The following is a 12,614-nucleotide window of genomic DNA, read 5'->3' on the forward strand; positions in this document are numbered from 1 at the left end:
CGCAGGGGCCGCGCCGGCCTCCCATGGGGCTGTGTAGCTAGAGGAGCGCTCCCCGTCAGCCCAGTCCTCCTCTTGTTGCCCCCCCATTTTGGAAGCTGAGAGAAGGGAGAGTAGTGCTTCAAGCGTTGCGCGTTGCCGTGCCAGGCCAGGAAGGAAAGGCTGGCGGGAGAGGGGCTGCTCAGGGTGAGCGCATGCAGCAGGACGCCCTGAACAAGCCTCCCGCCTGTTTGCTGAGGTACAAGTGAGAAAGGGACATGTGACACGAACCCCGAGGTGGTTTCATAACAAATGGATTTCCATTCGCACGAAGCCTTTCAGCCGAGGCTCCCGTCTGACAGTGGATGCGTGTAGTCTCACAGCTGGAGGTACGGAGACGTGCAGGGTGCTGCAGGGAAGGAGCCACGAGCCCGTGCCAAGCTCCGAGCAGCGGCTCTCAGCCTCTCAGCAGCTGCTCAGGCCAAGCTGCACACGCTTTGCTGCACGTTGTGTGGCACTGCACAGCTCCGCGCAGTGCCACTGCTGGGAGGGGTGTGGGAGCAGGGAGCAGCTCAGGGCAGCGAAGGAGCTGCAGGTGAGGAGCAGAAGTCCTGCAGCTGCCTGCAAGCAGCTAACACAGGGTTGTTCCCATGCTGCGTTTTCCATAAATCTGTCTGTTCTTCAGTGCTGTGTAATTAAGCTTGTGTCAGAACTTGCAGTGCACGCACCTTCCCAGCCTTCATGTTTTGCTGTAAAACACCTCTGGCTGCACCACCTGCTTTCACAGAATCAGAATATTCATAAAGATTGGGAAAGACCACAGGGTTCCCCCATGCCCACTAACCACGTCACTCAGTGCCATATCTACACGTTTCCTGAACACCTCCAGGGTCAATGACTCCGCCACCTCCCTGGGTAGCCCATTCCAATGCATTACCACTCTTTCTGAGAGTTTTTTTCCAAACATCCAACCTGAACATTCCCAGTTCCGTCAGCCACTCCTCATAAGACATGTCCTCAAGAATGTGTCCCTTGGCTCAGAACTGTCACACTGCAACAGGGTAATGTAAATTTGGCGTATTAACACCAAAGTGCATCCGTACTCTTCTGGATGCCTCTGAACAACGCGGGCAGTCTGCAGGCAGTCTGCCTTTCAGTGTCTAACGGGGGCTATAAGAAAGAAGGGGACGGACTCTTTAGAGGGTCTGTTGTGATGGGACAAGGGAAGATGTTTGCAAACCAGAGTAGATTGGATTTAAAATCAGACTTTATTTAAGGAGAAAGTTTTTACCGTATTGATGGTGAGGCACTGGAAGAGGTTGCTGAGAGAGGTGATAGTGATGGAGATGTGATGAGAGAGGTGATCCTCCATTCCTGGAGACATTCAAGGTCATGCTGAGCACCTGATCTTGCTATAGGTGTCTGCGTTCATTGCGGAGGAGTTGGACCAGATGACTGTAAGTTCCATTCCAACTCAAATGATTCTATGATTCCATGATTTACCCGGGGAGGTTTCAGCTTCATCATGTCTACATGTATAAGAATGTGTGTGTTCCGTGTATAGAATTGCACAAGGGACTCAATGACATGCTATTGGCAGGACAGCCTCCACTAGTGTTGCCATACTGTGAAGAGGAGATCAGCTGCTGGTAAGTAGCAACTGCAGGCACTGCCCTGCCAAGAAGATGTCATAGAATCATAGAATCACAGAATCATAGAATGGCCTGGGTTGAAAAGGACCACAATGATCATTCAGTTTCAACTCCGCTGCTATGTTCAGGATTGCCAACCACCAGACCAGGCTGCCCAGAGCCACATCCAGCCTGGCCTTGAATGCCTCCAGGGATGGGGCATCCACAACCTCCTTGGGCAACCTGTTCCAGTGTGTCACCACCCTCTGAGTGAAAAACTTCCTCCTAATATCTAACCTAAACCTCCCTTGTCTCAGTTTAAAACCATTCCTCTTTGTCACTGCAGCTGGGCAGTTTTTTTAGCCCTGTCCTCATTCCTCCATATCACACAGTATGTTTTGCACCAGGTATCATACAATAAAACTTTGTGCTTCTTTTTGCTGACGTTTTTTAACAAAATCTTCTATAGTTTACCAAAATAGTTCTTTTCCTACAGTACCTTTCCCATAAATAGGCTAATAAATAATAATACAGAACCTTGTTCTTGTTTTCTGCTGAGCAAACCCCAGAAGACTACCAAAGAGAAATCTGTCCAGCCATTTTTGTGGGCAATTTTGCAACTTCAGTATTGCAAGAGCTGTGTTCAAAACATGCTTCGTGTTGTGCACTGATGATGGAGAGGGAGTCTCTGCCCCACAATTCACGTTCTCAGACCACTTTGAGTTCTCTTTGTTAGACGCATGCAGCTTTGAGAACACCGTGTGTGCTGTTTCTTCTTGCTAGGAAGCCTAGGATGGCAAACGACCCTCAGAACTTTGGTTCCACTCTGCAAAATGTTAAGTAAAATACGCTCTTTAAAGGGGAAAATGAGGCTTTTTGGCAAACAGTAACAGGCACTTTTCTTTAGTTTTATAGAACTAAATTTCACTGTGCAAAAATAAAAATGAAGGCTGAGCATGCCCCGTAGCTGTTGGTAAATACAGCTGGGAATAAAGCAAATCAAAGTAGCAGCTGATTGCTTTTGAAGGTACCAGCTATTACAAGCTTTGATGAGCACTGCAGAGGCAGCTAAATGAAAGCTGCAAATTACGCAGTGAGCACCGGCTCCTGGAAAAGCAACCCTATTTTCTCTCAGATGATACTTTGCATTGACCTCAAACCTTTCTGCAGTTGCATTGTATCCTCCAGCCATCAGCCACCTGAGCAGATTTTGACTCGGGGAAGCAGCCATAGCATTTGGAGCCTGGAGTAATGGGCTGCAGGGGAGGTTCAGTGTGTGCGAATGCAGTGAGAAAGCGCTGGGGATTTTTATTTGCTATGAAGCAGTCAGAACTTGGGCTGAAGTTCTGTCCTGAAGATACTGGCCAGACAACTTGATTTGACTTCTCTAGGTAGGTTAAAGACTAAGCCTGATGAGTTTGGAAACTGTGTTCCGAACAGGGCAAGTATTTGAATGCGGCTGCCTCAACAAGCAAAATCTCTCCTCCAGGGAGGTCAAAATCAAACCATCATTGCTTGTCTCTTCCATTAAATTATGGAATACCTGGACAAAAATTAGCAACAGAAGTGCCTCCTCGGTTTTGCCGGACCAAGGTTAGGCATTGAAGCTGCTTTTTGCTGAACTTCTGGTTTTTAAATGATCTAAATGTGTAGCTGCATCTGACCTGAGTTGTTTTAATTCAAACCGAAAGATCGTAAAGCTCTGGGACTCGAGCATATTTTGAGGTAATGAAATAGCAGTGGCCTGTACTGGCATGGAGGGCATTTTCCTGTGGGATGCTTCTTTTCAGTCTTGCTCACAGTACTTTGACACTGCAAGGCTTCAGGGCTTGGGGATGCCGCAGAGCCGAGCAGCACATCTGTGCAGTACCAAGGCCCTGTGCAGAGCTGCTGTTCTCAGCGTGACCTTCATTTCATCTGCTTTTAAGGAGGAAACATCATTCCAGGAGAAATAGTTTTATTCCACAGTAGCACTCATCTGAAAGATTTACTCCAGAAAATCTCAGTGATGTTGGAACAGGAGCTATCAGCGCAGCATTGCTGAATAGCACTAGCAGTAATTTCCCGTGCACGCCCAGGCCCTTCTTTTGATTCACGCCGATGCGGTTGCGACAAAACTGCCTCGTGTTGGCTTGTTACAAAACAGGATCAGCAGCACCCGGCTCTGAGTGCACCACAGTGCTGACCTCTGTGCGAGCACCTCTGCAGTCGCACTATTAGGGGTGCTCCACAGCAAGTGCAAGCAGTCACACACTCCTCATGCTGAAACCACAGCAAATGTGTTTAATCCCACACAATAGTTCCGTTATAATACGTCTTAAAGCTGCGGTCGGCAGGGGAAGCGGCGACCACTTCTCACATATATAATGTATACGGAACATATTCAGCTTGGCACGGAGACAAGGAGCTGGAAGTGTCACGCTGGAGCCTCGCCCCTGACAGCATGAGACATGTGCTTGTAAGCTGTCTCGAGGAGGATATTTGATTGCCCTCTTTCTTCTTCTGCCTCTCTCCCAACAAAAGCGGCCTGACCTCCCCCATGACCCGGCAAGTGCTGAAATTCCCCAAACACATTTTTCTGTTGTGCCCCAGCGCTGAACAAAAGGAGACGAAGCAGCCTCGATATACTTGGGAGCATGGAATGAAAATAAGAGCGGGCCGTGGCCGGGCCAGCGAGCGCCCAGCATCACCTCTGGCCCTCCGCGTCTGCGCTGCCTCCCACGCCCGCTGCTGCATTGTCCGCAGCTCCGTCTTATTTATGCGCTCATTTATTTATTTATTCGTTTATTTATTTACTCGGGGAAGGGCAGCGTCAGGGGCGGCCGAGGGGGGGGCTGTGTAATTGCCGTTTACACTGCGTTCCCACGCTACTATTGTTTGTGACTTTGTTTCCTATTCCCATCACGTGTGCTAATTAGTTGGAGCTGCTGGCTCGCTGGGAGGCGTGTGTCTGGAGCAAAAGCAGAAAGATCACTTCCTGGAGGGATCCGGGCAATCCGAACAATTCTCCGCTTTACTTTCAGCCCTCTCCCCCCTCCCCCCCTTTTGGCTGCGCCCGCTCAGGGAGCAGAGAAGAAGCACTGATTGTCAGCTGCTACCACCGTGCAGAGCACACATTTTCTCTTCTTAAAAAGAGCGACCCAATGGACAAAGAAAATTGGGGATGTCTCATCCTTGCTTAACAAACCGGATTTTAGTTTGTTGTGTTTCAGAACTCCCCGCTTGCCTCTCTGTTATGTCTAAGGAGGTAAAAAGCAGCGTTTTAAAAAGAAATCTTCAGGTTATTTTAGCCTGCCCTTAGGAAGTGAGTCAGATTTTTATGGCAAGGCTGAAGGTAGCTCATGCCATGGCTTGCAAAACAAAATGAGAGAGAGAGAGAGAGAGGCTGGGGGGTGGGGGAAATACCTGAGTCATGGCATTTGCTCATTAAAGCAGGCATCAGACTGCAAGGCTAAATCACATGGCAAGACCTGTGTGTGGATCAGGTTTTAGACTCAGTGTTTGGTGTTTTGTTTTTTAAATCTCCAACCCATTGCCCTGGTGCTCTGCGGATGTTGAGTACATCAGAGCCTCCCTGGGCCATGCGTGCTGCATGCAGCTCAGCCAGGCACCACATTTCAGCTGCCAGAGATCCACTGCTCCTCTCACCAGAGGCTTTCTCCACACATCCCTTCAGACAGCAAACCCTCGGTGTTCTCCATTCCCAAGCAGCACAACCACACAAGGCAGGAAGAGCTGTCAGTCTCGGCCCAAGCAGAAACATGCTCCTCAGGATGCAGCTCCCAACCTAACGCATTTAAGAGAGAATGCTCATGCAGAAACAGGCTAAGGTGTGAGGCAGTTTGCTTCCCTTTCAATGGGCACCAACTCATGAAAGCAAAGCTTTTTGCCCTTTTTCTGGCAATAGCTGCAGTCAGGTGCAGAGTATGCTCTGCGTTTTCCTATGCAGCTCTGCCAATGCCTGGGGAAAATCCCAAAGCAGTGCCTGCCTGTCTGCCCTGCTGCTGTGGGATGGCAGCTAGGTGAAAACCAATATTTCTACCCCATGGGAAATTCCAATATTTCTGCACTTTCATTTTGTTTTTGCTTGGGTCAGGGAGAACTGAAGTATCTTAAGTCTATCTGGTTTGGGGTTTTCCTGTCCTTTCTGAGGGGAAAACAAATCCTAGGTTTTGGAAACAGTGAAACGCTTCCCTGTGAGTCAGCTCAGCTTTAAAAGGCATCTTCGTGAGTGTCACGTTACTCGGAGGCTGTCATTTTTGTCCTCCCACAGCTCTGTTGTTTCTTAGAGACAGGGCTCCCTTTCTGGGTTACCCATCTCGTGATTCCCTCCTCAGCTCCAGGTGCAGGAAAATACTTCTAATTACAGAAGATACAGGCTGGCGAGCTGGCTCAGAAGAAGGCTGGGTACTTTTCCTAAAGTGGAAAGTGCTGTTTTAAATGTCATTGCACAATGCCACAGGGCTGGCATCCTGCAGGTCTCACACCACCACACACGCTCTGCTTTCTGCTCACTGCCTGCTCCGAGTGTCCCTGCTCCAGCTGGGGTTGGACCAAATGACTGCAGAGGTCCCTCCCAACCTCAGCCATCCTGATTTTGTGTTAATCACTTCTGGCATTTACAAACATTTCACCTCCTTGCAGTAGCTCCAATTGCTTTGAGAGGTAGGAGTGAAGATTTAGTTTAGATACCAGGGGGATGTTCTTTACTATGAGAGTGGTGAGGTGCTGGAACAGGCTGCCCAGAGGGGTTGTGGATACCCCGTCCCTGGAGGTGATCAAGGCCATGTTGGATGGACCCCTGGGCAGCCTGGTCTGGTATTAAATGGGGAGGTTGGTGGCCCTGCATGTGGCAGGGGGGGGTTGGAGATTCATGATCCTTGAGGTCCCTTCCAACCCAAGCCATTCTATGATTCTATGAGGTAAATTAGGAAAATACTTGAAATCTAGCTTTTAGTAAGGGGCTAAAACTTGAGGAGAGATGTGGTCAAATAGTTGGTGACACAGCTCTCTGCAGACCAGCAAACACTTCTGGTGCACACAGCACAGTCTGCTATGGACTCTGGGTCACATGCCACAAGTGTGGAGAAGCTTTAACAAGGCGCAATCCCACCGAGTGCATCATGCATCACAGCTTGTTTTACTCAGGAAAGAGGTGGCCAGTGAGAAAGGCACTCTACAGAAATATTTAGAGCATTCTCATGTCCATTTTTAACTTCATTATTTCCGTTAAATAACTCTTGTGTAGTATGCAGTTTTTTGCACCTGTGGTCTTCTACTGGCATTAAGCGTTATCATTTATTCTTATTTGTTTCACTTATAAAACAATTCATGAACTGTTCCAGCCACTGACCTCCCAGAGAGCTGGCTAATCAGGCCAAATTGCACTGCAGGGAGTGGTGAGTGCTGTGTTCAGATATCTTACCAGGATTTGTTAGGACCACCAACATCTCTGCACAAGTAACCTGAACCACAGGAAAAATAATCCAGCAAACCAACTCTGTGCACTACCAGCTTTGTAACAGTTACAGATTTCATCAGGACTCAACCCAGTTCATTATTTTTTTAGTTCTTGCATCTCATTATTTACATACAGAAAAGAAAAAGCTTCACCAAGAACCAAAAAAAAAAAAGAAGCCACCAAAAAACAACCAGCCCGTCAGTGAGTCATTTGAAAGCTCTCTGTTCTTTTTCCTGTTTTCTCACTGAATATGGAGAGCAGCTCATGACTTCTGTCCTAGTACACAAAGCCTATCTGAGACTGGTTCAGTTGCCTGAGGGAGTTCAAGTCGGACTTCGTGGCCACTGTTGCCTACTGGAGCCACTGCAGAGGAACAACAGAGCTCCGGTTAAAAGAGGCTTCTGCGTGGATTGGTCACAGTAATTGCAAAATGCTCTGCTGAAAATGCCCACCCATTCTGGAACTACAGATTCAGTGAGCGACCTAATTTCAACTTTCTTTTTTTTTGTAACGGAGTTACACACAAAAACTTTAAAACCCATGCTTCTCCCCAGTCAACAGAATAAATCAAACCTTGTTTCCTGTGGTGTGGTTCTGCTCTTCCTGAGATCAGCCCAGTGTCCGTGCCCACCATGTTCACCCCACGTTGCTGCTGCCCTTGCCCACAGACTGGCACACAGGCAAAGCCAGACAGTGCTGCAGTGGGTATGAAGGCTCAGGTGCGCTGGCTGCCCTCTGACATGGCCAATGGGAGACTAATCCACATCCTTCTTCTTCCCCTACCCATTCATTTGTTCAGAAAACCCATAGGGTCTTAATTAGTTTAAGTCTGCTGTTGGAGGGTTTGGCCACTGCGCTTAGCAGTCGCTAGATGAGGAGTGACTGCTGGACAAAAATAAATCCATTTTAAAAAAAATCTCTTCTGAGCACTGAAATGTTTCCTCATTTGGAATTTGGATTGGGAAGGGGAAATTATTTATCTCAGTAGCAACAACAATGGTATCGTTATGGACTTGATGGCCTAAATTAACGAGAGACACATTATTTTTTTTAGGAAGAGACATTATCTTTACACCTAGGAGTTGTGTGCCTAGTTCATCCACTTTCACAGCTCTATCACCTGGCCAAGTAAAAGATATTCTCTTTCTTTGCAAACTTTGCCTCTCTTAAGGGTTTGGAAGGCACTTAGATGCAGGAGTAATGGGCCTCAGAGTAGGTACACAGATTAGATAGTTAATCAGTCACTTGCAGATTGTTTGTGAGATACGAGACCTTTCACGGGGTGCATGGTGGCGGCTGAGGTTTGGAGAGCCCTCCGTTTTCTGATGACTGAAAACAGAGGGAATGGCTGCACTACTGCATCTACAGCTGTAAGAATGCAGAGCCCACCTTTAACTTGAAAATATTTGCATAAGGCATTCAGGTAATATAAAGGAAACTGATTACTTTATACCAGCTGGATTACAGCAAGCCAATATTGACTTCAGGTTTTGGTTGTCATCAAGATTTATTTTACTTGAGGTAAATATTGACTGTGGCACAGCCAAGGTCAGTGTTTACTTTGGAGGAATATCAGTCTTATGGCTCAAAACTGGAAGTCGATATCTTCATTGCTATACTTTTTCATAAATATTGAGGAAGGAGGATATTCGCTAATATGCATTTTAATATATTTTTATATATAATTTAAGAGAGCAGTTCTGATGCAGTGGAAAAAAAGAATACGGAAAGAAGGTTGTTACCTTGGACCATCAAAAGATGGGAACTGCCAAAAGAAAAAACACAGCTGGATTATTATAACTCCCAAGCAAACTCTTACTGCAGACACCGGTTGTTGACCTCTTGGAAAGTAAACAGCAAGAAATGTAAGGGGTAGCTGCCATCAAGGATGGTATGACACATGGAATGAAAATTTCTGTTCCCAGCCTTCTTTGAACTGTCTGTTAATTTTGTCTTAATACTCTGTAAGCCCAACAAAATACAACACTCCTGCTTGAATATGGGATAAGTTTAGAAAGTCATTGAAGTTGTGCTTACCTTAGGCTTTGTCACTTGTGTTTCTGTAAAGAGGCACAGCATCTAAACTTAAGTCAAGAGGAAGACAGAGAGTCCTTTTGGATCTGAGGGCACTAACATGGAAAATGTTCTGTGTTGTTTTTCACTCTGTTGGCAAAGCTATATGGAGGAGGGCATTAGAATTCATAATGTGAACTATAGAGGAGGGCATTAGAATCCATAACCTAACATAATCCATGATATCTCTTGGCTCATACACACCCCATCTCCCTTGGGGCATTGTGCAACACTTGCCTAGTTGAAATGCTATAAGAAAAGAAAACCAAGGATTACCTTGGTCCTATTAGTTGCAGAGGTGGCCCGCAATATGACATAGAGCTAGGAAAGGCAAAAGTGTATTACCCAGGAAGGAGACCAGGCGTAGCAGCACACTGATGCACAGATGCTTACCACTGCTGATCCAGACTGCTTAGGTAACTCCAGCTGTGAAGAACTGGCTGCCATCTAGACAAGCATACCAAAGACCATGGCTGGTTTCCTGGAGGCCTCATTCATGCCCCTACATTGCTGTCAGTAGCAGGATGAGCTCAGTGCAGACAATGAAACTGAAGCTGAAATGTGCTTTTCCTGATGGAAATCTCACCAACCTGATGGAGCTAAGACACTTCCAAACCAAAGCTTCACTCCCTCTGAGTGACACAGGTGCTAATGGAGCTAGATTCAGGTCTCTGATTTGGAAAGCCAGCCTTGATCCCAGCATTTAATCCAAGTGGCAACTGTGGTAATCATGCACTGGTGAAGGAGAGCTGTGTGCTTCTAACCGGATGGCTACACCATAAGGCCTGAGCAGCAGCAGGGACACAACGTGACATGAGTCAGGCCCCTGCAGCAGGGGGTTGCTTGCAGCTGGATTTGCCATCACGTCTGCCTTATAAAAACTTCAAGCACTTAACAGCTGTTGCACCAATTGCTGCGAAGAGCCAAGCTGAGCTTTCCAGAAATGCAGGCCTTTTCACCTTATGCGGTAGTCGTGTTTGCGTCCTCCAGCCCCTCTGAAATGCAGACAGTCAGAACTGAGAGAACTAATACCAGCCTTAGCTAAGCTTGTGGGAGCACTAAATATTGAACTTACTGAGGGTTAGCTCTAACTGGCTCCAGTTGTGTGTGAGCAATGATGGCTCCTAAAGGCAGCTTTCACATGAACGCTGCAGAGAGGTGGCCCAAGTTACCCAGCAGCAATGTTAGCTGGGCTCTGTTCTGTCTTCCAGTAAATGACTATATATTCGTGATCAATAAATGTTGCTGTGCTATAAAATGACATCAGGAGATAAATTTACTTTGCATTAACAAGATAACATCAGGACAAGATGGTCATCTATAGTCTTTGACAGGCATCGATTTTCTATTTTTTATTTTTTTTTCACTCTTTCTGTCTTTTTTACGCATTGATCTAGCAGGTGGGAGAAATTTTGGCTATGGAATTTCACCAGTGTATCCTTCATCACACTTTTAAGGTAATATATATGATTTTTGTCCATCAATTCACATGGAAATAATTTACTCCTGACTGATGCAAATGCCAAGAGAACCACAATGGGTTTGCACTAAGATCCTTCACTGCTTGGCTGCTTTGGAATATAGCAGGAGGGAACTCTTGGAAGTAGTGGACAGTCATATTTTCATTACAGCATCTACAGTACATTGGTTTGTTCAAGAAAAGATAATTGCCACACAGAGGTTGAGATGAGAAGGCCATGTGCTGAAGACTCATATGAGAGCAGCTTGCCCCGTGTAAAGAATTGATTCTTGTAGTGGTAAGAGGCTCCATATTTGCTCAGATAATTGACTGCGTGTGTCCGCCTCAATACCTGTAACGCAGGAATCTCACCTTTTTTCTGGGTGAACTTTTTTTTCGCACAAAGTGCTATTTCCAAGAGTGGGATGCATCCAAGCCTTTCCCTCACATCAGGACTTCACCTCAAGTCTTAAAATAGATGTGACTTCTCACAATGTAGAAAAATGAGCTGATGTGACGGGTAACAGGGCTGTAATTGGGTCCCCCAGGAGGATTTTAGGTGAAGTGGAGATGAGGTTTGTGGCTTTGTCCATGCCGAGGAGCCAAGGGAGGAAATGAAGGGGGAACCAGAAGGGACTTTCCCTCACTCTCACCTCCAGTGCCAAGAAAGGCATAATTATGCTTTTTGAAATAAATATGCGTCTTCAGTTCCCACTGTTCAAAGATATTCATTCCATGTTTGTGTAGCTTTAAGGCTCCTTTGGCTTCAGTGAAATCCCTTCCCTCTCTCAGATTCATAACTTTTTTTTATAACTGGCCATGCTCAAGAACTGGAATGCTGACCTCCTCTTTGGGAAATAATTACGGTTTGTGTGGTCTAATAACCGGTCCCAGAGGATTCGATGTGAAATAGCCAGGGTCTACAGGAAAGAAAACTATGTGGAAACTAGCACAGTCCCACTAATCTACAAGGAACAAAACAAAGTTGTACCCTAGGGTAAGAACCAGTAGCAACTAGCTTAATTGCTACCATGTCATTGTGTGAAGCTACTACCTCCGTGCAGGCTAATGCGAACCTGATGCAGCTAGATTTCTGATTAAGACCAGCTAAATTTCACTTCAAACAATCAGATAATCCGCACGACAGATCGGTTGTGCAGCCAGGGATGTGAGACCCAGGAGCTGGACATAGACACACCATCGGGGTCACCTTTAATGTGCAGAATGTATTAATGGGGCAGCGAGTGCCTCTGAATCCATCCCCTTCCCTCACCCACTTTGCTTGTCTGCCCACAAAGGAGAAGCTCACCAAAAGAGTGGTGGGAGCAGAGGTAAAGCTCTCTTTGATTAGACCACAAATGACCCTCCACCTTTCAATCCTTTTTTCTTTTTTTTCTCTTAAAAAGGCATCATTATGAGGTCTCCCAGGCCCAATAGTCTCCACCATGGCTGCACAAGGAGGGACTGCCAGCGTATAGGAGGAGGTCGCTCACTGCTGTGCTGCCCCTGACCAGCAGAGATTTGGGCTAAGAAAGTCATAATTCAAAACCCTGCTTTGTTGTAGCTGTGGGAGCTGCACCATGGTCTCCTACCCAGCAGGACTGCAGGACACTGGAAGCAGCAAGGCCATGGCCTGGATGATGTTCATCTCCCCCCAGCATGAGAGGAGTTTCCATGGTTCCTCTTCTCCAGCACCTGCCTCAGATCAGGCCCTGCAATGGCCTCACATTGCTGGGCTTGGATTTTGAGAGCAGCTCATGAGCCTCTCTGAGAGCAAAACCTGACCCTGAAATACCCTGGCCATGGTCCCAGGGCAGGGCTCCTGGTGTGTGCAAGACATGCTTATGCTGTCAGTCCCTTCATTTCATGCCCAGTCACACAGGAAATCTGTGGTAAGACCAGGAATAACTTTTCTACCAGAAAGACCTCCTGACAGTCCTGTTCTTGCCTTGACCACTAGATTGTACTTCCTTCATTTCACCCATTACACAAGATTTCTTCTTTTTTTTTTTTT

At 46.7% G+C, this 12,614-nt stretch overlaps 1 protein-coding gene across 1 annotated transcript in view; it reads right to left on the minus strand.

Annotated features, from left to right (window-relative positions):
- Positions 1–1,503, minus strand: part of HEY1 (hes related family bHLH transcription factor with YRPW motif 1) — a 3,763-nt gene extending 2,260 nt beyond the window's left edge. Inside the window, 2 exon segments of the mRNA XM_031552962.1 lie at positions 1,080–1,146; positions 1,480–1,503. Of these exon segments, the coding sequence (XP_031408822.1) occupies positions 1,080–1,146; positions 1,480–1,503 (91 nt within the window).
- Between the last annotated feature and the right edge of the window lie 11,111 nt (positions 1,504–12,614).

The sequence above is a fragment of the Meleagris gallopavo genome, chromosome 3 (genome assembly GCF_000146605.3).
Source record: "Meleagris gallopavo isolate NT-WF06-2002-E0010 breed Aviagen turkey brand Nicholas breeding stock chromosome 3, Turkey_5.1, whole genome shotgun sequence".
NCBI classification, from domain to species: domain Eukaryota; kingdom Metazoa; phylum Chordata; class Aves; order Galliformes; family Phasianidae; genus Meleagris; species Meleagris gallopavo.